This window comes from Hetaerina americana, unplaced genomic scaffold (assembly GCF_022747635.1).
Source record: "Hetaerina americana unplaced genomic scaffold, ioHetAmer1.1.p SCAF_2, whole genome shotgun sequence".
In the NCBI taxonomy this organism is placed as follows: domain Eukaryota; kingdom Metazoa; phylum Arthropoda; class Insecta; order Odonata; family Calopterygidae; genus Hetaerina; species Hetaerina americana.
In genome coordinates, this window is record NW_027286763.1 from 79018132 (window position 1) to 79042603 (window position 24472).

At 38.8% G+C, this 24472-nt stretch overlaps 1 protein-coding gene across 1 annotated transcript in view; it reads left to right on the forward strand.

Annotated features, from left to right (window-relative positions):
- Positions 1-14032, forward strand: part of LOC139688017 (protein son of sevenless-like) — a 49218-nt gene extending 35186 nt beyond the window's left edge. Inside the window, exons 23-26 of the mRNA XM_071585421.1 lie at positions 1503-1935; positions 5262-5482; positions 9054-9528; positions 12218-14032. Of these exons, the coding sequence (XP_071441522.1) occupies positions 1503-1935; positions 5262-5482; positions 9054-9528; positions 12218-12501 (1413 nt within the window). The 3' untranslated portion in view covers positions 12502-14032. The remainder of the gene's footprint in view (positions 1-1502; positions 1936-5261; positions 5483-9053; positions 9529-12217) is intronic.
- Positions 14033-24472: the final 10440 nt, after the last annotated feature.

Below are 24472 nucleotides of genomic sequence, written 5' to 3' on the forward strand. Positions count from 1 at the left end.
GCACAGAAATGATTATGTTTGTACTTTAAGAAACTTTCCTTTTTTTTATTACGCTTAGGAATAATTCCAAAAATGTCTAGAATGGAGTTACTGGTCCCTTTAAGTGTCTTTAAAAACATTGAGCTATTTTCAAGTGCTAAGGGAGATAAATGATTCGGTGGAACTTTTATTTTCAGTAGCCAAAACAAGCAAAAATAAATTCTATCAATTAATGAATTATTGCTGCTATCAATTAATCAATCAATTAATTGGTTATTGCTGAAAATGTTTAAATTTTGTTTGTGTTTAAAATAATTTTTCCATCTTGTGATATATTTGATATTCTTCTAATACCTAGTGAAAAATGGTTCCTAAAACTTTCCAAAATTACAACGTATTAGATTTTACGGAGAGCCTTTACATGCGCACTGCATTGCAGTAACTGCACATGCATAAAAACTTTCAATTGATGCACTTCGCATTTATTATCGTGTTAATTTAGTTATGTTAAGAAAATTTTGGTAATTGAATACTAATTATTGCAATATATCTTTGAAATGTGAATAGAATGAAACATTGATGGTTGTTATTCACACTGACATGCTCATGAGTCAGATTGACTCTAGTTCAGTTGCAGGCGAGACATAATACAGGAAAACTGTTGGTATTAGGGGATGGTGGTTCTGAGGTGTTTCTAAATGGTGTTGAGAGAAACTAGATATAGGCTATAATCCCTTTCAAAAATAAACCATTGTAGTTTGTGATTACAAAATCAGCCCATGGTCCCTGTAAAGCATATTTTTATGGCATACAGAGTATCAGTGCATTATAGTGTTACTGTTGCCAATATCCGTTTAACAGACCATTTTAATGCTTAGGTTCCTTTCTTTTAAATTGCCCATGATGGAATTTTCATTAAGAAAATTTGAAACATTTTAAATCTGGATTAGTTTTGACTTACATTCATCCTAAGCTATGGATACCATGAATAGTTAACATTTTTCTTTGACAATGCCCTGAAACTTCTGTTTTTGCCCCTCCTCTGTCATCATCTAAGGCCTTGGGCCATTTTGAGGGTCCAAGAAAGAGCCATTCGGCTCATGAGTTTTGTAAAACACAATGCCCCTTCCAGTCCCTTGTTTCCAAAATTGGATGTGTTGCCAGTGCCATTTATTTATATTTTTCATGTAGTAGTACATCCAAAAAGAAATCTATCTGAGTATGTGAAAAATTGCTATATCCATATATATTCTACTAGGCAGAATGAGCAGCATCGCATTTTATATGTACGAATAATCAATGCAGGTGCTGGCCCAAATTTTTTGGGTCTTCAACTTTATAATAAACTCCCAGCTGAGGTTAAGGCTCAAAATAATGTAGCTACATTTAAAGTGCTTAGGTTCGTAAAATTAAAACTTTTATTTTTAATGTATTTTGTTACTTTCCCCTGACATGTCTTATATCAAGTGTAACAGTTGTAACAACTTGATTGCTGTATGAATAAAATGTATTATTATTTGCAGCCAAGGAAATGGCCAGATTTGTCCTTGAAATCCCCTGGAGTGAAGGCGAGGTCCCTGGCCAATCGACTCCCTCACCCGGGCCCCCTCCCACCAGCATCACAGTCCAGCGACCAGAGACTGCTACCTTCCCCCAGGGCCTTTGATGACAGAACTTCTGACGATTCAGGGGATAGGCAATCCACACCGAGGACACCAGTTTCCAGGCAGGCTCCTCCTACAACGCCACCTCACTCGGGAACGGCCTCACCAACAGTGCTTCCCTCGGTGCCGGAGAACGACCAGAGGACAAGGCCCAGGATCGCAATGATGGCAATGGCATCTGCCCCTGTTAGCCGTGCCAATTCTGTGGCACAAATTCCTCCACGGACTGTCTGCTCGCTGCTGTCATCCACATCTGATTTCAGCGTGTTTGCTCCAATCCTAATTGGTCCTAGTGAGTTTCAGTGTGTACCTTGTTATAATAATTGTCATTGGTAGTCTACCATTTAAGGTATGTCTCAGATCGGCACAGACTGAGTTTCACTGAATTTCTAAGCTCTGTCTAACAAGATGCACTTTGACACCCCAAACTAGGTTAACCTGTTCATTGATTCTGCCTAATTCATACCTCCCCCCATGCCATCCAACATGCCCATCCTTTTCTTCCCCTTACCTTGCCTGCCCATAGTGTTCTCTCCCACACCACAATCTTGAACCAGAGAAAGTATATTATCTAATTTCTCTAGGTGCGAGAAGGGTATGAGGATTTACTACTCAAGGTATATTTTGTAAAGCCAGTCTCAAGTCTATCAATTTAATGAAATATTCTGACCATTCATTATTTGATGTCTTATTTAGAGGATTCGCATTGTGTGCACTGAATTTGGACATGCAACGTTAAGTTTATTGAAAACATTAAGCAAATACTATTCTAATTAATTTGGCCAATTATTGCCATTTTTTTGTGTATTTAGTATTAGAAAGGTCAGTTTTCCTAACTTTATTTATTGCTATAGCTCTGAATGCCATGACTTTACATTTTAATTAAAACATCTCACAAAATTCGCCAACCAAGTTTAAAAGTTACAAAAATAATCAACTCTTCCAATTTTCTCATTATGAAGGCAAGTTTCCTAGGTAATCCTGTCAACTTTTCTGCTCACTAGCTCAGAATAGAATGAAAGCAAAATTTGTAAATTAGAAATCATATGGATGGAAACGAATAATATCTGTATACCACGTTGAAACTATATAAATGAAATTATTACATGGCAGTTAGATGTAGACTGAGTTGGAATAATGTTTGAATGCCCTAATTATTTGTGTTATTTTCACCACTAGTTGTAGAATAATTGGAATATTTTGTATTTCAACCTTCCATTAATTAAATCATATTCTATTACACTTGAAATTTCTTTTTAGAATTTGACTCATAATTCAAGGATGAAATAGATTGGTACTGAAAATGAGTTGCATAGCCAGTGAAATGTGTATCCATTTGGGAATCAACTCTTTTGAAATTCTTAACACAGTTCTTTTTCGTTTGAAGAAGTTTCCCTCTCATGTGTGCACCATTTTACTTCAGTTTGCTCTTTATTATCATGTCCTACTTGCTCAAACAGTTCGTGACTTGGCCAGTAATTCTAGGCAATTAGCAAAATTGCTCAAGATTTAGAAAACAAGTGGAAATAAGTATTGTAGTTGGTGTTGCTATAATTTCAACTTCAATTTAAAATATGAAAGCAAAAGATTGGTTGGTGACAAAATTGTGTTCCTTGTATTTAGTCTTGAATTTCCCTGCAAATGATACTACATATTACTTTACTTTATATTGGGAACAAGAGAGTAGAATTATAAAGTTTGGCATTTTTTAGTAAACTTGTCATAATATTCTATGTATACTACCTTGATCAAAAATTTCCCGGAATTTATTCAGAAAATTAAAAATACAAGTTTATTCATCTAAATCTATATTGTCCCCTTCAAAGTAATCCCCATCGACTGCAACACACTTATGCCAGCGCTTGATCCAATCCTCGAAACATTTTTTATATTCGGTTTTCGGTATGTCCATCAGTGCTTCCTGCGATTTTTCCATTACTTCCTCTCGGCTGCTAAAACGCGTTCCCCGTAATGGTTTTTTAACTCGATTGAACAGAAAGAAGTCACAGGGAGCCAAATCAGGTGAATTCGGTGGCTGTTGGATGGTATTTGTTGCATTTTTCGTCAAAAAATTACGAATAATGATAGCACTGTGCGACGGTGCGTTATCATGGTGCAAAATCCACGAGTTTTCTGCCCACATTTCTGGTCTCTTTCGGCGAATTGCTTCACGCAAACGTCTCATAACGCCCAAATAATACTCTTTGTTTACTGTCTGGCCTTCTGGCAAAAATTCATGATGCACTACACCGTTGTAATCCATGAAAACCGTCAGCATTGCCTTCTTTTTTGACTGAAAACGACGTGGTTTTTTTGGTCTCGGCTCATTTGGTGAACGCCATTCACTTGCCTGATGTCTGGATTGCGTGTCGTACTCATAAACCCACGTCTCGTCTCCAGTAATGATCCTTTTGATGAATGTGGGATCGGATTCAGCCTCGCAAATCATGTCTTTTGCGACGTCAACACGGTCTCTTTTTTGCATGAAATTGAGGTCTTTTGGCACCAACTTTGCTGCTACACGACGGAAACCCAAATCATTAACCACAATGTCTTGGGCGGATCCATAGGCAATGTTCAAGTCCTCCGCTATTTCTCTGATGGTTAATTTGCGGTTATTGACCAACATTTCTTTTACTTTATCAATTTTTTCACCGACGTTCGATTTCGATGGTCTGCCACTGCGTTCATCATCTTCGATTGACTCACGACCACTTCTGAACCGCTCGTGCCACCGTTTTTTTTAGAGAATCGTTGCCGAAACACTTTTCCAACATTTCCAACGTCCGTGCGCCACTAAATCCGTTTTTTACGCAAAATTTAATACAAGTTCGTTGTTGCAAATTTAAATCCATTTCTGAAATTGTAAAAAATCGCCAACACACACAGAGATAGATGTACTCTTGGCTACGTAACTTTTGCAAATGTCAAGTTATGACACTAAGATTTAAAGGGAATATCAACAACAGATGTACCAATTTAACAAAAAAAAACAGAACTCAAATCGGAACGATGGGAGCGCCACACGGTGGTTATTCCGGGAACTTTTTGTTCAAGGTAGTAGTTAATTCTCCATGGTGGTTGTGTTGCAGTACACCATTTGCATTTTTGGTTTTGATGATTTCATTAATCATTGGTAATTTATTATAAATTATTGTATAAAGTTACATTATTTTATCACTGAAGTTCTAATAGCATAATAGAAATATAATTCAAATAATTTGATGGGGGCTCAAAGGTAAGATATCACTCAATCTGAACTATTGTACTATTGTTGCACAACTTTCTGCCCAGGTTTGCTGTGTAATTAAAAAGATGAAGAGAGCAAGCATTACCTTGTGGAATTCCAAAGAAACTGTGGTAGATGCCACAGCAGTAACTTTTAATGGAGTCAACCGCTAATGTGCATTTCAATGCAACAATTTCAGAGTGTAAAAATCATTCGCCTTGACTGGGATTCGATTGGATTGGATTCCGGATCCTTCGATGTCCGGTGGAGTGCTTTAGCCAGTTAAGCTATCGAGGTGTCCTCTTAAACTCTCAAATTTTTACCCTCAGAAATTGCTGCATTGAATTACCTTGTGGGATTTGACTCACCTTTGACTGCTTTGATTACAGTGACGATAGGTAACCACTCACCGGGACCAGGTGCTCCTCCAGCCTCACCCCCTGGTGCTTCTGCCCCGCAGCCACTCTATGAATATCCAGGTGGATCAACGCCCTCGCTGGCACCCTTGCCTGGTTCCCCCGCTGCCATCTCACAAACTCAGAATCCACCCCCTCCCCTACCACCAAGATCTCGGAGGAGAGAGGGCTCTGTCAGTGAAGGATCTCCCCAAGTAAGTATATGTCAAGCAAGTGGAACAGTGTTCAAACGGAACATCCATGCAATGCATGTGTATAGTTGTTGTTTCTAGAGATGTATGTGAAGTAGTCTGTTCATTTGCTTATACTCAAGTCCCCTTTTCTTGGATCTAATGTGACCTGCCCTCTAGAAACAACTTCATAAGTAATATGAACCATCCAAATACACTGTTGAAATTAGACAAGAGAGTAAGTGATGCCTATTGCCACTGGAGGACTTGGAATTGATTTAAGCCTCAAGAAATGGTTCTCTGGGTAATTTAATTAGTTGTTAAAAATTATAAAATGTTTAAAGTGTAAAACTTTTGTGTGATGGGGGGAAAATGATAAAAAGCCTAAACTTGATAATATTGCTCTACTTTGGGCCGTATCATTATTTAGATGTATTTCAATTTTGAAAGATTTTCACCAAAATCACAGTTTTCAACCCATAGGTTAGTTTAATTGGGGAAGGTAGGGGAGCCAGTTCTTTTCCCTTTGCCTCCTATGGTTTCTCAGGAAGATCTGGTACCTGGACCATCACACAATTCAGTTGAAGCTGGTGGTGCCAAGAGGAATCTCTCTGAATCGAACCTGGCCCTTCTGGCAATAGTTATAGCTCTACTCCCTGGACTACCAGTGTCTTGGAGTATGCTTAATGCTCCCAAGAATTAATTGAATTCTTTTCATTGGCCTACTGTAAAGATATTATTCTTAAGTGATACTCAATGTTCAATGCCAAATCTTGACATACAAAGTTTGTATAAATAGTATTGGGAAAAGTTTCGGAAAAATAATTTCTTTCAAATATTGCTACCATGCCTCAAAATTCGCAAATAGAAAGGCATGCTTCCAGACTAATTTAATTTTGCGAGACTTCTTTAATTTATTGTGTGCATAAGTATGTAAATGTATTGTGTGCATGAAATATGTAGATTTTTTCAATTTTCATTACATTATGTGCATCGTCATTTTTTTCGATCATCTTAACATTTTTGTTAGATTAAGTGCATGTTATCGTTGGGAAAATACGGTATTTTGAACGATATTTGCAGACACTTGCTAGCTAAACATATATTTTGGCAATCACAGCAGTGTTGCACTTCATGACCCCTTACAAGCTTTCTGTAGTATATTGTTGAAATCTCTTTGGGTTTACTGTAATTCAAGTGCTTTAGTTTGCTGATTAATCATTAGGTAAATAAAAAGTGATTTATCTGAATTGTATGTAGTTAATGTAGATGTATTTCATTAATAGTCTTAAGGCAGGAGAACATTATTGGCATCTGATGTATTAGCTCATTCTAATTCTCCGTATTAATCAGGTTTTAATAAACAAAATCACATGTAGACAAAAATACCATTGTATTCTTACATTTGTTATGCAGTTCTAGGTCATGATTTTCAAAATTTAAAAAATATTGAACTTTCTCATTTCAAAATTCATTGCTTTTAAGCAATGCAAGCTTTTTTTGATCACACCTTGCATATTATTTCAATCGTCTGATGACTAACTTTTGTTGATATCAACAGGTAAATATTAATATACTACCTTGATCGAAAAGTTCCCGGAATAACCACCGTGTGGCGCTCCCATCGTTCCGATTTGAGTTCTGTTTTTTTTGTTAAATTGGTACATCTGTTGTTGATATTCCCTTTAAATCTTAGTGTCATAACTTGACATTTGCAAAAGTTACGGTTGGTTTTCGGTATGTCCATCAGTGCTTCCTGCGATTTTTCCATTACTTCCTCTCGGCTGCTAAAACGCGTTCCCCGTAATGGTTTTTTAACTCGATTGAACAGAAAGAAGTCACAGGGAGCCAAATCAGGTGAATTCGGTGGCTGTTGGATGGTATTTGTTGCATTTTTCGTCAAAAAATTACGAATAATGATAGCACTGTGCGACGGTGCGTTATCATGGTGCAAAATCCACGAGTTTTCTGCCCACATTTCTGGTCTCTTTCGGCGAATTGCTTCACGCAAACGTCTCATAACGCCCAAATAATACTCTTTGTTTACTGTCTGGCCTTCTGGCAAAAATTCATGATGCACTACACCGTTGTAATCCATGAAAACCGTCAGCATTGCCTTCTTTTTTGACTGAAAACGACGTGGTTTTTTTGGTCTCGGCTCATTTGGTGAACGCCATTCACTTGCCTGATGTCTGGATTGCGTGTCGTACTCATAAACCCACGTCTCGTCTCCAGTAATGATCCTTTTGATGAATGTGGGATCGGATTCAGCCTCGCAAATCATGTCTTTTGCGACGTCAACACGGTCTCTTTTTTGCATGAAATTGAGGTCTTTTGGCACCAACTTTGCTGCTACACGACGGAAACCCAAATCATTAACCACAATGTCTTGGGCGGATCCATAGGCAATGTTCAAGTCCTCCGCTATTTCTCTGATGGTTAATTTGCGGTTATTGACCAACATTTCTTTTACTTTATCAATTTTTTCACCGACGTTCGATGTCGATGGTCTGCCACTGCGTTCATCATCTTCGATTGACTCACGACCACTTCTGAACCGCTCGTGCCACTGGTAAACGACCGTTTTTTTTAGAGAATCGTTGCCGAAACACTTTTCCAACATTTCCAACGTCCGTGCGCCACTAAATCCGTTTTTTACGCAAAATTTAATACAAGTTCGTTGTTGCAAATTTAAATCCATTTCTGCAATTGTAAAAAATCGCCAACACACACAGAGATAGATGTACTCTTGGCTACGTAACTTTTGCAAATGTCAAGTTATGACACTAAGATTTAAAGGGAATATCAACAACAGATGTACCAATTTAACAAAAAAAACAGAACTCAAATCGGAACGATGGGAGCGCCACACGGTGGTTATTCCGGGAACTTTTTGATCAAGGTAGTATTTGTACCTTTGTTAGATGGAATAATTGTCCATAAGTGTGTCAATCTAAAAGTATACTATTCTTTTTTCATGCCCAATGATATTAAAGCCTACCCTTTCAAAGTCCATAACACCACTCATTGAAATACAGCCAAATCATAACAAATTGAAAATGCAAATTCCCGGGTAACTGTGGTCAGTATGTGAAGAAATTGTTAAAGAAATCATTTTAATATATCTTGTTTGCCTAATAGTGATGTGGATATGAAAATTGACTCTAAGAGTAAAATTTTCCAATCTTACTGATAAATTTAATTCATAGTCTCACGGTGGTAAATCGATTATATCTTATTGCATAGTCGTAATATAAAATGCCCTGTGTCAAATTTATTTTTTCTCATAATTTTCAATGAGATTCATGACTCAGACGTGGACCAATTTCCAGAGAATTTTCTTTTTTTTTAGCCTTTTACATGACTTAATGCTAACCTACTTTCCAAATTTCAAACATGCAATTGGAAGTGCCCTTAAAATGCTTTAGTAAGTAAGTATATGCCAGATGGGGGTCTTGCATTTCTTAATATGTATATGTTGTCTTATTGCAATAACATGGTGGCTGCTCTTGTGAATTGTCTGTACAACTGTGGGCCATGTACCCCTGGATCTCACACGAGGTTTTAATGGCTCACTCTGTTCCTTCCATTGCAGACGAGGCAGGCCCCCGATGCTCCAACGCTCCCTCCTCGGGAGCCATCCCCCCCACCTCCACTGCCCCCCCGACGGGACCTCCTCCACCACCCCTCTCCCCCTCCCCCACCGCATCCCGTACCTCCCCCTTCATCGTCATCCCCGTCCCTCGTGCCCTCGCCTGGCCTCGGGCCCAATGGCCACTCGGCCAGGCCCTCCCCACTCCCCATCGCTGCACCACGCTCCCACCCCAACCAACCCCCACCTGTTCCACCTCCCCCCACCCCCTCCCGTGGCCACCCACCTCACTCGCCCCTCCAGGGGAGCAGCGGGCACCAGTACCACTCACGGTGGAGTGACTCATCTTCTGAGCCCCCCCTCGAGGCTCGGGGCCAGGGCATCCGCCCCTTCGTGAGGAGTCGTGCGAGTATGGAGAGGGAGAGCGATAGGGGGCATGCTGGCAGCCGTTCACCGGCTCCGTGCCCCACCCATTCTGGTGAGTGAGTGACTCATGGTGAATGGCGACCAATGTTGAGCCCCTGATGAAATGTCGCACTTTGTCATTTTTATTAATTGTATATTCCAGCAGAAGTAAGTTTTTTCATTTTGACGTAATCCCGAAGTGGATGCATGTTTTGACCCATTCATATTGTTATAGCCTCGTTTTCAGTAGCAGAAGACTCTATTGCCATAGATTTCTTGATTATGCCATTATCGATGTTCTTGTGGTGAAAGACATCGGAAATTCTTGTCAAATATTTGTCGAGTAGGTAGCCTGGAGTCAGTGTATGTGAATGACTCAATAGACAAATTTGTTGATCACAAACTATGATAAGCAATTACTAACATGAAGTGACACTCCTGAGGAAATTCCTTCCTATAAAGGTAAATATTTGGATGTGATCAATGCAGGAAAATACTTAATTTTTTTTGGAAATTGATGATTGTTTTCCCCCACTATGAACTTCATTGCATGTCGGGAGAATATAAAAGAAATTGAAAATGGTCTTTATTTAAAGAATATTGAACCTTAGTAAATGTAATGTAAGGTAGGGAAATTAAATGCAATTATAGGAAAGGAAATATAAGTTTGAAAATTAAAATTAGAATAAGAAGTGATGTGAGGGAGAGAAAAGACCAAAGGAAAAAATTTTCATAGCATTCTAGCTAGAGGCAGTGAAACTGCAGTGGTGACTTTTTCTGCCCCAATTGTCTCAGGTAATTCTTATTCATGTCCACTGATGCTTTCCTTCTCTGAGAAAGATGTGATTCCACAATAAGAGACATGCCTGTCTAATCTTTGGCGGTAAGCACCTGTGATGTCCAAGTAAGGCCTATGCCTGCTGAGGACAAAGCATCTTTACGTGGAATGAAATACACCTGAAACAGAAAAGATTCTATCCTCCTGTTTTTCTTTAGTTGGAGAAAAATCTCAATAATGGTTTGGTTCATTGGGATAGTGTTAAGTTTCTCCTGATTATGAAACATTGTCAATGTCGACTAGAGAGGTTATTTAAAAATATGATGCTATTGGAGATTTAGTTAATTTAAGCTCAAATATCTTATTAATGGAATCATTTTCATTGCTGTAATCATTTGTGAAAATATTTGCACTAGTGTGTGTAGTGTCGTCATTATGAAAAATGATATGGAGAACTACAATCAAAACTTCATCCAAAATCTTATGACTATTTGGAGTTCATAACTGGGAAAAGTGACCATAGAAAAATGGTAAAAAAGTCAACACTTGAGGAGGATGATAGTTCAAAGTAGTACCTTTCATTAAGAATATTTCTGCATTGGTTCATAAACCTATTTAAGGTGTGTAAAAAATCTTTATTAATATTTTTATTGCGATGTCTCTATAATAATCAGATTTTAGTGGTTATGTGTGAATGTTTAGGCCCTGAAAATTGAATCATAAGTCCCAACCAAGTAAATCCCTGTAATGAACTTTAATTGTGCTATTAAGATATGTTTTTAATTGTTCTATAAGTTCCTTTTCACGGCATATACAATGCTTCTTTTTGTGAAACTGCAATAGATTCACCTTGTGAAGGCTTCCGCAGTGTGCAGATATTGAAGATCTAAGTCTTCTGAGATTTACTCCGCGTTTGTCCATATTTCTGGGGCAACAGTTTCGTCAGCGATGCAGTTGACGTCTTCAGGTCAGAAGTGATTGATGCTGGTTTTTGTCCATCTTTTATACATCTGCTCAGGTGCTCTCTAATAGGCCATTTAATTAATCATCTGAAAAAATTTTGATAGTGGTGCAAAATGACCATAGCTGTCGATGCACCCTAAAAATCTCCAAAACTACTACTACTAATCGAGTGATCTCTGATTGGCCAATTTTTTAACAGTCTGCTTGGGTGCTCCCTTATTGGCTGTTGGAGTTAACTGGTTGAAGATACGTTTCCAGGCACTGTAAAGTGTGTTGCTGTCTTCTCTATTGTACCCAAGCAGACCATTAAAAAATTGAGATGACCTGAGCAGAGGAATAAAAGACGAACAAAAACAAGCATCAACCACTTCTGACCTGAAGGTTCAGACTGCAATACTGGCAAAATTGTTGTCCCAGAATTATGGACAAACGCGGAGTAAATCTCAGAAAACATCTTCAATAGAATCACGTAGTTAATGCTCATAATATTAGAAATGTGTGAAGTAGATCCAATTATATTTATAGCGGTTATAAATCGTGTTCATACTGCTATAGTAAAATTATACTCATTGTCATTTAATTCTCAAGGCATAATTTTTTTCTTTCACAAGAAATCATGCACTGCATACAAAGGCAGTTGTTCAAATTATCAATAGTGCAGTGATAAGTCTCTCAGATGATGAGCTCAACAGTGTGTCCCTTGGTTCTTCTGTAATTGTATTCTTTATTTAAATGTCTTCATTTAGTGAAAAGAGGAGGGTATGCAGCTTACCCTATTATGTTTTAATGCGATTAGGAATGAATTGGCTCTCCTCCCATGATAAGTTTCTAAGAGGATACTTGGGAAGTGCGTCAAGGAAGGAGAGTGAATTGTTTATGTGATTATACAAATTATAAATGAACCATTTGTTTATATTATTTGTTTTGTGTATCATTTTGTTTCGATTTTTTTTGACCTTACCTCACAGGATTTGAAACTTGTAATATAATCAAGCATTCTCTCTCTTGTGATTCTCTGTAGGTCACATGGGGAGGGGAAATCTCCCTTCAAAGATGGAAGGCCGCGGCACGGCACGAGGCATTCCCCCTCCCCTATCGTTCCCCTCCTCGAGGCCTCACCCCGACTCCCCACACTCCCCACGGCTCATGGGACTGACGTTCCAGCAACCCCCTTCCATCTCCCCTACCGAAACAGCCAGGGGTGGAAGCTGTGTGCCCACGGTGGTCCCACAGCTGCCCCCAAAGCCAAGCCATGGGCCAATATTTAGGTTTGACCGGGACGGAGGGGGTAACGTGGCCGGGTAGGCTTGAGGGAGGGGGGATAAGAACCTGTTTGTTCCTCTGCCACACTCCTCCTACACCTTCTCCTCCTCCTCCTCCTCCATAGGACTGCATTTTGATATGGGACCTGAGTCACCTTTTTAGTTGCAATGTTGTACAAAAGCAGGAGAGGGTTTTTGTTTCGTACATGTGGATGGTTTGTTGTGCAGGGTCTTCACGGGTGGGTGCAACTGCGTTCTCTGTGTATATTTTTTCACTTTCCCGGATGTATGCAATGGGATTGGTGCTCATTCATCTCAGTCATGCCACACAAAAGTGTATTGATTTTGAAGCAGTTGGGAGCCAGTTATTGGTTTTTATACGAGAGTAGCTCTCATGTTTATGGTTCTAAAATGAGTTCATGGTACATCAAAAGCCTAGTAGCTTTTTAATACCTTTCTCCTTATTAATCCATGAATAATGAGCATGTAGTTGATGCATACTTAACCTAGTTTTGGTTCAGTTTATTCATGGGTGAAAATATGAGTAATTCTGATGTTGACAGCTGTAAAACTAGGAAAGGTCAATTAATTTCCCTAAATGTCATAGTAAGCCTGTGGAAATGGAGCTTGGGAATTAATAAATTTAGATATTTGTTAATAGTAATGCATCAGGACTATGTCTAATTTGAGAAAGCCTTACAATGTGAACAACTTCTTGCTGTATCGATTTCTCTAACAAAGGTTGAAATTAATTTGATATTGCTAACTACCGTTTGTGTGTGAAATCTATGCAGAGTAATTTAGACCGGCCACTTCAGATGTATTCAGTATGTGCAAGTATCATAATATGCATATTTCTATGCTGGCTCTTTTGGATCCTTGTATTTCATAGCTGTGGGTATTGTCATAGTCTTTCCTGAATCTTTTTGGTAGTGATCGATTCAAAGGATTTATTTGTGTTTATTAGGTACCGTTAATGTCATAGGTCCTGAGGGTCGAACTACCAGTTTAAAATTGAAGTCATATTTTTTCTCTTGGCATTTGGAATGCTTTTACTCTATATTTTTTAAATTTCCTCTCTTTTAAAAAATTGTGTTGTCATTTTATGAATTAATTCTGTTGACAAACAATGCATAATTTGGTACTTAACTTTTGCAAATCAAATAGTTTGTGCTGGTCAAAAACGTTTTGGTTAGACTCAGGTCTGGAAATGTAGTAAATGAGCAAAGCCAATTTAGGTGATTGGTAAAAATTGCAAACATTTCAGAACCTGTTGAAATTGATTATTTTGTGGCATGGAAGAGAAATTCTTTTATATGAAATATTGTTCTTGAGTAATTTTTTAAATTTGATGAGCTCTATTTTCATATTCTTTTGTTTGACTGATTCTCATAACGTGGGCCATCGTCGACTTTGTAAAGAAAGAGAAGATTTTATCGGAAACAGTTGCATTCACTCATCAAGACCCTGGCTGTGCAGTGTTGTATATAATTTCAAATGCATAGCCAAGAAAGTTTCTATTTCATACCTGAATGATATACATTAATGTATATAAGCCTACTTTGATAAATAATTGCAGATATATATATATATATATATATATATATATATATATATATATATATATATATATATGTATATATATATATTTATATATATATGTATATGTATGAATATACAAAACTATGCGTGTGTATATATGTATGTATGGTCAAGTGGTTTGTATGTGTGTGAGTTTAAATAGGAGATGTCCTGGAAAGATGTTTTGGGATTTTTTTGTTGCTCATGTCAGTCGCACAGGATTTTGTTTGTTGTTTTTAATTGTTAAAACGATGCCTGCATTTTCATTTTTGCCATTTTGTCACCACACGCACAAGTTAACAGAGTATTAAACATTCGGGCCATAACATTTTTTTTTGCGGGGACGTAGCCATATACCATCCTTACATCATTCTCATGTGTGGAGCGTATAATTTCCTAAATTTGTTAGTCGCATGATTGAGTTCTCTGACCTTGTGCATTGGAAACTATTTTTGCGCAACTGGAGTGAGAATTTGAATGGATAAAAACTAATGGGAAAGCTATGTTTTGCGCGTTTCATGCGTCAAAAGAGTATATTTTTTATCTGTGAGTCCCTCGTCCAGGTGCATTTCATGTACATGAGTGTATTACAGTCTTGAAATCTCTTTATCAAGGGCAGTTGTTGCTTAATGTTTGATTTTCTGGTCATGCACTTGTGGTTTTTCAATTCTTGATTGGAAAAGTAACGTCAGAGAATGTATTTTGGCACGCCCTATTATTGTTGGAAGGTGGGCTAGAGCAAAGCCCATCATCAACTGTTAGCTGGGCTGTGAAAGGAGTCATTTGCATTATGTAGGTGCAAAAACCTTGCCATTTTGTGAATGAGAGGACATTGTGGAATAGGCTTGTGAGATGATAAAAACACGAGTGAACCAGAACATTCGAGTGATTGATTCGTTTGCAAAACCTTGCGCGTTTGTTCGCACAATTATTTTAAATTTTTGTTCTGGTCCTAAATGAAATACATGTGATGTATTGTCAGGACAGCCTCTGTAACTTGTGCTTATCAGGGTTTCAATCTCTCCAAGTGAAAATGTTGCATTTTCACAAAGATATTTGCAGTGTGCCTTCTTTTAAAGAAAAGAGTTAGTTCCTTTAACATATGGTGTATTTTTTCCATCCATAGTGTTGTATATGGAATTGAAGTGTAAATATTTATACTCCTGGTACAAAAAAATCCCATGCATCTTTCTCGGAGGCTCTGTATTTATATATAAATATGAATATATATATAAATATATATATATATATATATATACATTAAGAAGTGGACTGCCACAATGGAATAACTTTTATATGATGGTACCCACCGTTAATGGGTGGCTCTGTGGGAGGATAGGCTGTGCATAATCTCCATGGGAGAATTGAGAGAAACCCCGAAACATGTTCAAAGTGGAACCATGTTGTATGTGTGCCTGTTTTGTGTGCCTGTGTGTACGCATGTTAATGTAAAATGAGAGAAATTTGCTGACAAATGAGTGTTTTGTATGTATATTGTTTTTTATGTTCAGTGTTTAACAAAAAGAGAGAATACCCATCTGTACATATTTCGACGTTGTTGAAATAAAAATACTGAAGAATGATTGATTGTATGCATCATGTGCAGAGTATTGTAAATGAGATAAAGGATTTAATGAAAAAAGCATGTTTTTCTTATTAATCCAGCCATTTTTTTTTTACCATGTCATTATGGTCCAATGCAACGAATGGCATAGAAGCATCGCACCATATTGTGTAAGTCTTGATATATTTGCATAAGAATTATGAAAATGCTTTGTGATGGAATGTTATTGTTCTTTAGAAATTCGGTACTTGAAATAGCCAAATTCATTACCCTTTACATTAAGGTCAACTTTTTGAAAATAATGAGGTCCAGAATATATGTTAGGTATTTCAATGCTAATGCTATTTCAGCGAACACATCTTTCCCAGAGAAATTATTTGTGATAATGTGTTGCTGGTGATCCATTAATATTCATCTGGTCGTAAATTACTTAATAACTAAATCCATCCACATCAATTAAATCCTATTTGAAATTTTATCAGTGGTGAACTTGTGTAGTCAAGTAAAGAAACAAATTCCAAAGAAACTGCGGGAGATGCCGCAACAGTAACTTTTAACGGAGTCATCCGCGAATGTGCATTTCAATGCAACAATTTCAGAGTGTAAAAATCATTCGCCTTGACTGGGATCCCAGTCAAGGCGAATGATTTTTACACTCTGAAATTGTTGCATTGAAAGAAACAAATGTTAATTGAAATGTAGTGATGGGGCTGTTGTAAATTGCATTAGGACAGATGACAATTTTAAGTGTTGTTTCAGTATTGGCAATGATAGCAAACAATTAGCTGTAAGCCTAAGGGCAAAACTGAATAATGTTGTGGCATTTTTGGAGAAAATTTTTCATCTCAAATGTCTCATTTCATTAAATGAGTGTGATCGATCGCATGGATGTTATGAATTTTAGGGAAAATCCAAGGTGTCAATGTTTATGCGGTTATCGAAACTTCAGTTCGTGCGGGGAACGAATGTCATCGGTTTCAGTGGAAACTGCTACAATTGGGGACGGATTGAGAACTTTTTTAGTCTCGTGATAAGCCAGACATTTACAAGTATTGCCACATCAAAACTTAAAAAGGTCGCGTATGAGGTTTCTCTTTCACACCAGAGGTTTTACTTTATTTCTGAGATTGCTCTGCAGACGCTCTTCGGGGACTCGACGTACTGTATTCTAATAACATTCTCAAGAAGTGGTTTGGGATTGTCGTGCGTGATTGTTGCTTCATGTTTGACATATTTATAAGTGGTCGAATTTATTTTGATTTTTGCGGTGGATTTGGTGCATTTTATAATATTAAATGATTTGCGTTCAATCTGCGAATATTTCTACCCGCTAACTATCGGAATAAATGAACATGTTTCCGAAACAGTCGGCTGTAAGAAAGCATAACTGTAAGATCGATAGTAGAAGTGTTAAAGAAACATTTAAGAGGCAAACTCATTTGGACAGCTGCTCTTGAAGTTTTGAGTGTTTAACAACTTCTATAATCAATATGAAAGCAAGTGTAAACTAGTTCAGTGGATTTTCCATAGCAAAGATTTGGTTAGGTGCTGGAACTCAAAACATTTGTGATAATTGTGTGAGAGGAAAAATAAGGCATATGGTTTATTCTTCCGTTTTTGACTACATATAGCCATAATTCCGTTGGAACTTGGCTACTATGAACGTCTACCCTTATTAGCCCCATGGTAATTTTTACGTAAGAGTAAATCTTTCTATTGTAAAAGAGAATTTGGTTTTTAGTACACTCGAGTAACATGAAATGATATTTTGATTGCAAGTTTAGAACTTATTAGGTGGAAGTACAACTACCTATGAAGAATAAAAGTTAAACTCGGTCTTCTACTTGACCCAAATACTGGCCCAGCAAAACCGCACCCTCCGTTCTATTACAAGTGCCATAGATGGTTTCTCTAAAATTAATAACACCACGGGTTCGGCAGGTTGCCCATTTTCGTCCTTCTCCTCCTAGAAGACCGAAGCTTTCGGTCTTCCAAATCCCTTCGTCGACCTTTTGAACACTTTACTTTATGACAATTTTAATACAAACAGTAAAATGGTTGAGTAAAAAATTATGTTCCCCTTGTAGAAGCAACAGTAAGAATCCATCTTAACACATTTAGATCCGACATATGATTCGTTTATTCCTTTTCCTTTGACAAACTCTACCAGCAGTAAAAAACTTTATCCGTATTATCTCCATAGGGAGCCGGATTAATGTGTACAGATTGAGCAACCAGTAAGACTTACGTGTCCAAACAAACTAATACCTCGCACTCCCAAATAAAGTCCACCACAATCCACAGGCACAGCTCAGCAGCACAGGCACTCACCATAAAGTCCACAGGCACTATAGCATTAAACCTATAACCAACAGCAATAACCCTCATTAAAATGCCACTATTAGGAACTGGTATGTAATGGCAATACGTTAACAAAATAAAACAAGTGTACTCCACCTTTTAAGGTAGGTTTTGGATGGACGCAGACCATACAATAGTACAACGACACATTTTATTGCCTCTAGCAACGAAGCAACTTGACATCCAACACTGCAATAAGTCCCTCTTCAACTCCACTTGTGCACTTCATTCCCTCCAACATGCCTAACCTATTAGTGCCCCTTCCACGTTTTCTCAACGTTATCCTCTCTTATAACGTCATCAAGATCCTTTTTCAAGATTTCAAAGATTTTCATAAAATTCTTTCAAGATTTCTTCATTAGTCTTTACTGCCTCTGGATTTCTCCCAAAAATCCCTTCTCCTTCCCACCATGTCGAACATTTTCTCATTTGAGTGCCTTCCTGCCTATTTCACTGTTCCATCCTTATCTACTCCTACATTTCCAAGGCCTCCAATCTACGCTTATCATCTTGCTTCAAATATCATACTTCTACGTCGTACACCATCACGCTCTATATCGAAGATTGAATGAGCATTTTCTTAACTCCCTTACTCTGCGTTCCTGTCATCAATACCCTCTTCCTTGTATAAGCCTCTTTGCCAACGCAATTCTTCGTCTTATACCCTTACTACTTCGACCATTTTGATCCAGAGCACTGCAAAGTTAGGTAAACTGTTTCACCTGCTCTAGTTTTCGAACCGCTATTTCAGGATTCAACTTAGCTTTTCTCTTTCTCGAAAACGGTATTACATTTGTTTTTGCTTACAGTAATAAAATAATACGTATGACATTCAATCTAAAGTGTTAATGAAATGGAAACATTATGAAGTCAATTGTAAAGGTATCCTATGAATACGATAAGAGATGATAAATAAATCGAAACACGAATAATTCAGTAGGAACGCCAAAGGTCCTCATATGCACACAACATAAAAATTGTTTGTTGAAGGTTTTTGGAATACGTGACAACGGTGGGATCTGCGTAGAAAAGATACAAATTGGTTCCTCAACCTCTTTTTAAAAATGTGTACATTTACCAGAAAATTTTCTAGTATTTTTGCAATCGCAATGCTGACTTCTTAAATATTCTTTAAAAAGTTTACTTTTTGCTCTTAACTTTTCGGAGTTTCATAAATTGTAAGATTCCTTTTATTTAGTTTTGAGCATTGTGATTTGTTTCTTTATATTGTTTAGGTTCCTTACCTCTCTTTACTATATTTATTTTTACTATTATAATATTCAGGATCCGCGTATTTTAAATATTTTCCAGTTGGAATTTTTTATTCCTTTGTTCGGTATTGGTACTTCGTTTTCGCTACTTACTTTCCTTACCCATTCCGATTTTATATACTAGCGAGATCCCACCCTATTCATTCTTCCGTGGCGCCTTTTCCTTGGAATTTCATGCTTAGAAATTTGACACAATACAGACAATGTGACAGCCATATCGTCGCTAACCCCAACCGAAATTTCTGTATACATGAAAACATCCAGCGGCACATCACCAAAAAGATTTCAAGTTTAATTTCCTCTCGAGTACATTTACTGCCTAGGTAAATTCTTCGAGTATGATAATGTCGTTTACTCCCTGCTGCACTCATCCTCTCTCCGAAGCTAAAGCATTCCATTCCACATGGGGGAGGTTTAGGTCTCCAGGGGCGAGTACTGGTTTTGCCCATGAGCCACCCTTACTAGAATCATCAAGTTTTCTTTTAAACCACCCATAATATCATGGCCGTCGAGAGGGGCTCTATGTGCCACCAAGATTTCAGCACATCTATCGATTCCTGGGTTAAGCCCACACGAAGTATTTCACATTTCTCGTCAATCCAATTCAATTGACTTGATATGCAATCTTTAAAGAATATAAATTCCCCCTCTGCCGATCTCTTCTATACGCTGAAAAAAATCCTCCGGGGAATTTCTTCGTGCTAGGTATATCTCCCTTCAGCCAAGGCTGTTCCAATCAACACCTTCGGCGAGCAATTTCAATTTGAGATCTGGGCTCCACAGCTTCAGAAAGAACGCCCCTACAATGTAATATTAAAAGGTTTAAAAAAACCGCTTTCAGAATTGGTGAAGAGGATAAGAAAAGGCTGTGTCGAACAGTGACTGACATTTTTGTTCTGAGAATCTTTCCTTTCAAAATTAAATCCTAGATTACTAACTGGTCTAACCACCACCAAACATTACGTTTGTAAATTCTTGGTACTCGTGTCTCTCAAGACTCAAGGAGTTGTTGTTAGGGGTGGCGACCGACAGCTGAAGTCATTGGTAGCATTAAGCATATATGTGGGTACTTTGGTAGGGGTAGGTTGTTGAGGGAAAGTTGGATACCACTGGAAAATGCTTCAACCTCCGGGTTCCGAACCCTGGTCCTCATGGTGGGAAGCCAGTCCATTATCCACCGTACCTTCCCGACTCATGACTTACATATACAGGTATTTTTAAATTATTTCTCACGGAATGTAAATTTTTTTAAAGTGGTCAAACATGACACGACTGAATGGTTCCTTTAAATTCCAATTTCAGGATAGTGTGCATATGACGGACACGTTATTGGTCCCTGGCTTTATATAATTAAATTATAGGACGATTTTTATATACATTGTTTGTAAGAAAGGTTCCTGAAAAGTTTCGAAAAAATAGATTTTTTCAGATATTGCTAAAATGCCTCAAAATTCTTCAAGGTATAGTACATCCCTTGAGCGTCGGCACACTTTTGCCAGCGGTTTTTTCACGATTTGAAGGGTCCTTATGGATACGGGTGAATGCTTCTTTGATGGCGCTTAGGGTCCCATGGTGGTGTACTTTGAGGGAGGATTTCACTTTTGGCAATAGGAAATAGTCTGCTGGTGTCAAGTCCCGTGAAATGTGGCCCCGGTCGTTTGATTAAGTTTAGTGGTTAAGGTTAGGTTTGGTTGTATTTGGATGGCGCTTTACTTTTAGATAATTTGTTAACTGGTTTGACTGGGAATTCAAGGGTTCGTACCGGTTAATCGGGTGTGTATTCCCGTATGAAAATGGCGAATATTTGTTTTATATATGATCAAATGAAAATGCATACAGATGAAGTTTATTTTAATCCTTCCATCTCTGCTGCTGATCGGGAAAAGATAGCTTTCAATGGAGGGAATAACTGGTTCTATAACAAAGTTTAATGTGGGAGAAAATTGAATTCAACGTGTAACTAATTACATACTTTCATCATACGTTTTACGGTGAGAATTTGGATTCAACTCCTTCAGCTCAGATACCTGTGGACTTCGATGATTCAGAAGGTTTCAAGTATTCGGTACGTAATCCTAGGAAGTTTTGGTTAAGTATTATCCTTCTTGTCAGGAGAGGTGTTAATCAAGCGATAAATACACCAAATTGGTTGATATGTTGACTGCTATGAAGGCTAAACAGAAATCTGTTCCTTATTTGTGTATGGGTAATAAGTCGGGGCTGCAAAGGGGTTGGGGAATCGTCGCGATGTCGTTGCAGAAGGTCTTCGGGACGAGAATATCTTTTGCATCGCCACATTTTCAGTGATAATGGTGTGCAGTGTTATCTTATTAATGCCAATACGACCTGCGATCATGCGCACACTTAACCGACGTCTGTCAGCACTTCACGCACACGTATGGAAAAAATTGCTACCGATACTTTTTATAAAAACCATGTGCATAGTAATATGATGACATTTATAATATGGTATTTCATTAGGAAACTCAATTTTCTTAGTAATACAGCTTTGTATCATTAAGGCGCCTGAATTTAACGAAATGAAGGCGTATTTAACTCACGAGTAGTTTTCGCTTGTTTCACATAAACATAATTGCTGTCCAACGTTTGGGTGGGCGATACTGCGAATTGAAGTACAATATAAGAAACTACGTCTGGAAGAGTTATAGCGTCATAAGTGAATTCTTTATATTAAGAAAAACCTTATATTTACATAGGAATGACTGGGTAAGATAAACTAAGAATTTCCTGACTCTAAACTATAGGGAAATTAATTCTAGCCAATTTTTTCCGAGTACATTTTTACATTCGTTTTGTTGGTTAATCAATTATTATTTCTTTTTTATCGTGTCTCTTTTTGGAAGGTTTGATTCATTTTTATTTTATAAATTAGTTAACGATATTGGAGATGTGCGAATAACTAGTGATTTCAATTGCTACATAAATTTGTCAGGTAAGCCGATTATGGACTAAACCATGAATGGAAAGACAAGAGAAGCTCATGACCAAGTAATACGCTCAGGCAGCTTAGGTACCCATGTACTTACATCTCCCTACTCGTCATAGTCCCAGATATTAGCTAGCAGGGGGTTGTTGTTTTATTTGTAGATTGGCTCGGAAGGAACTGAATTGCTTTGATATGAAAAATATTGCTGAGAGATTGTGCACTTCCAAAACATTGAATCCTATCGATTTATTTTGAAAATTTTCGGCGTTTTCAAAATAGTTGTTTTACTTCGCGGGGAGATGGCTTCCATAGAAGAACAAGAGGCGAGTGATTGTTTTGTAAAGCCGTAGTGTTGGGGCACAAGAGGGAGAGAGAGAGGCTGATGAAGCTGAGAGAAAGAGGGGTGGAGAGAGTTCTGAGCGACGTGCACCTTTTGGAGGCAGAATTTCAGATGTTCACAGTAAGTGAGCCTTGCGTCATGAACTATTCTGAGTAAATTATAGGACTTGGCTCTCGGAATCCTTGTATATATGTATAGTATCTTCACAAAGATATACGGAAAAGGGCTTTGCAGTGTACCTTCGAAATCAATAGGTATACTTTAGACCACAAATATACTTATTTTCCATGTTTGCGTCCGTTGGTGTGTTTAACGCATGTAGATTTTGATTTATTGTTTGTGCCACAAGAGAGAGATGAGGCGGCGATAGCAGTGTCGTCGCGAAGAAAGGCGAGTGCGTGATACCGAAGTTGCTGGCGGTCCTGTGCAAATAGGAGAGCACAGGAGAGTAAATTGAATAGGAGAGGACTGATCAGAAAGTAACGCTCGACTGCTTCTTCTACTATGTCAGTAGTAGAAGAAGGAGCCGAGCCTTTTTTCAAATTAGACAACCGCTTATAATTCATATAATTTACTTCAAGAAATATTAAACAAAAAAATAATTTTGTCATGAAATTTATTTAAAAATGCACTTCTTAGTTACTTCATGTGAGTGCATGCAATAAAATAATTTAAATGCACGAATTGATCTCCATGTTTGCCACTATTTTCCCATTGGGTCCACCAGTTCGGAAATATGTCGTTCGTTCGTGCCGCAGATGGACACGTCTAGGCATAACCGGGCCAGGCGAACGGATGGCAATGAATCGCCCGCCGCGAAGCAACATTGTCTAGCGAGTCTGTCGAGCTAGCTGCGGGGAAGGAGGATAGGAGAAGTGGGAGAGGTGTAGTTTATTATACAATAGATGTGTGTGCCTCACGCGATACGAGTATACTACACACGTATAATTAAACGGAAAAAATAAAACATTCTTTCCTTCTCATAGCCGACACAAGGTGAAACTTTACTGAAAAGAAATGTTTGCTCCGTTTCGAAATTTCGTTTAGCTTCAATTGAAGATTTTTAGATCCCCTGTCTCGCAGACTTCAACATCAAAATTAACAATATACGCTGATTGTTTTGATCTCCATTCGCACCGACCTTGACCGTCGCGGCAATAGTCTTTTCCCCATGTATTAACCGTGACGGCGCACGGGGTGACGCTCGCGAATCGTCATCCTGAAGTGGGCAACCGTCGCGAAACTTGACACACATCCGCGGGGAGCGGGAAAGACAAGAGGAAAACCGAGCTCGCCCCCCCCACCACCTCCACCGCGCTATCGACTCCGGAGCCATGAGGGTGACAAAGACCCCCGTAATGACACGGGATTTTGAACCCCGCGAAGATGTTCAAACCCCCCCCCCCCCATCCCCCACCGCTGCCGGATTATTATGGCGAGCCGGATGGCCGAGAGGAGTGGGACGCTGGGGGAAGGAGTTATAAACGGCGGTAAATCCGGACGGGAGAAGGCGAATTATCGGCCGGGGGAATGGGGCGTGTTCCGGCGGGGACGAAGTGGTTTGGCGGATGGAGGAGGAGGGGAACGTGTCTTCCCCTCCCAGGGGGGGCGGGGTTTGATCTCCATTGGCTACGCCGGATGAGAGAAGAGGAGGGGCCGAACGGCAGCTCGGACCAATGGAATCGCCGCGTATCGGGTGTTGGAGGGGGAGATAGGAGGAAGGAGGTGTGAGGTCGTTCCCCGGGACATGCGCATCCTGTTAGCGCTGTCGGTGGGTAAGGAGAGTGAGAGGGGTTGGGGGTCGGGCTAACGTTGTGTGTGTGTGTTGGGAGGAGGGGGTTGGTGGGGGAGCGTGGGTGTCGCGGGGAGGGGGTCTCGCCAGCCTTCGGGTTACCGAGTGGTTTGGGGTTCGGGGGCGGGGGAAGAGGCGCAGCCGGCCGCCGAGGTCTA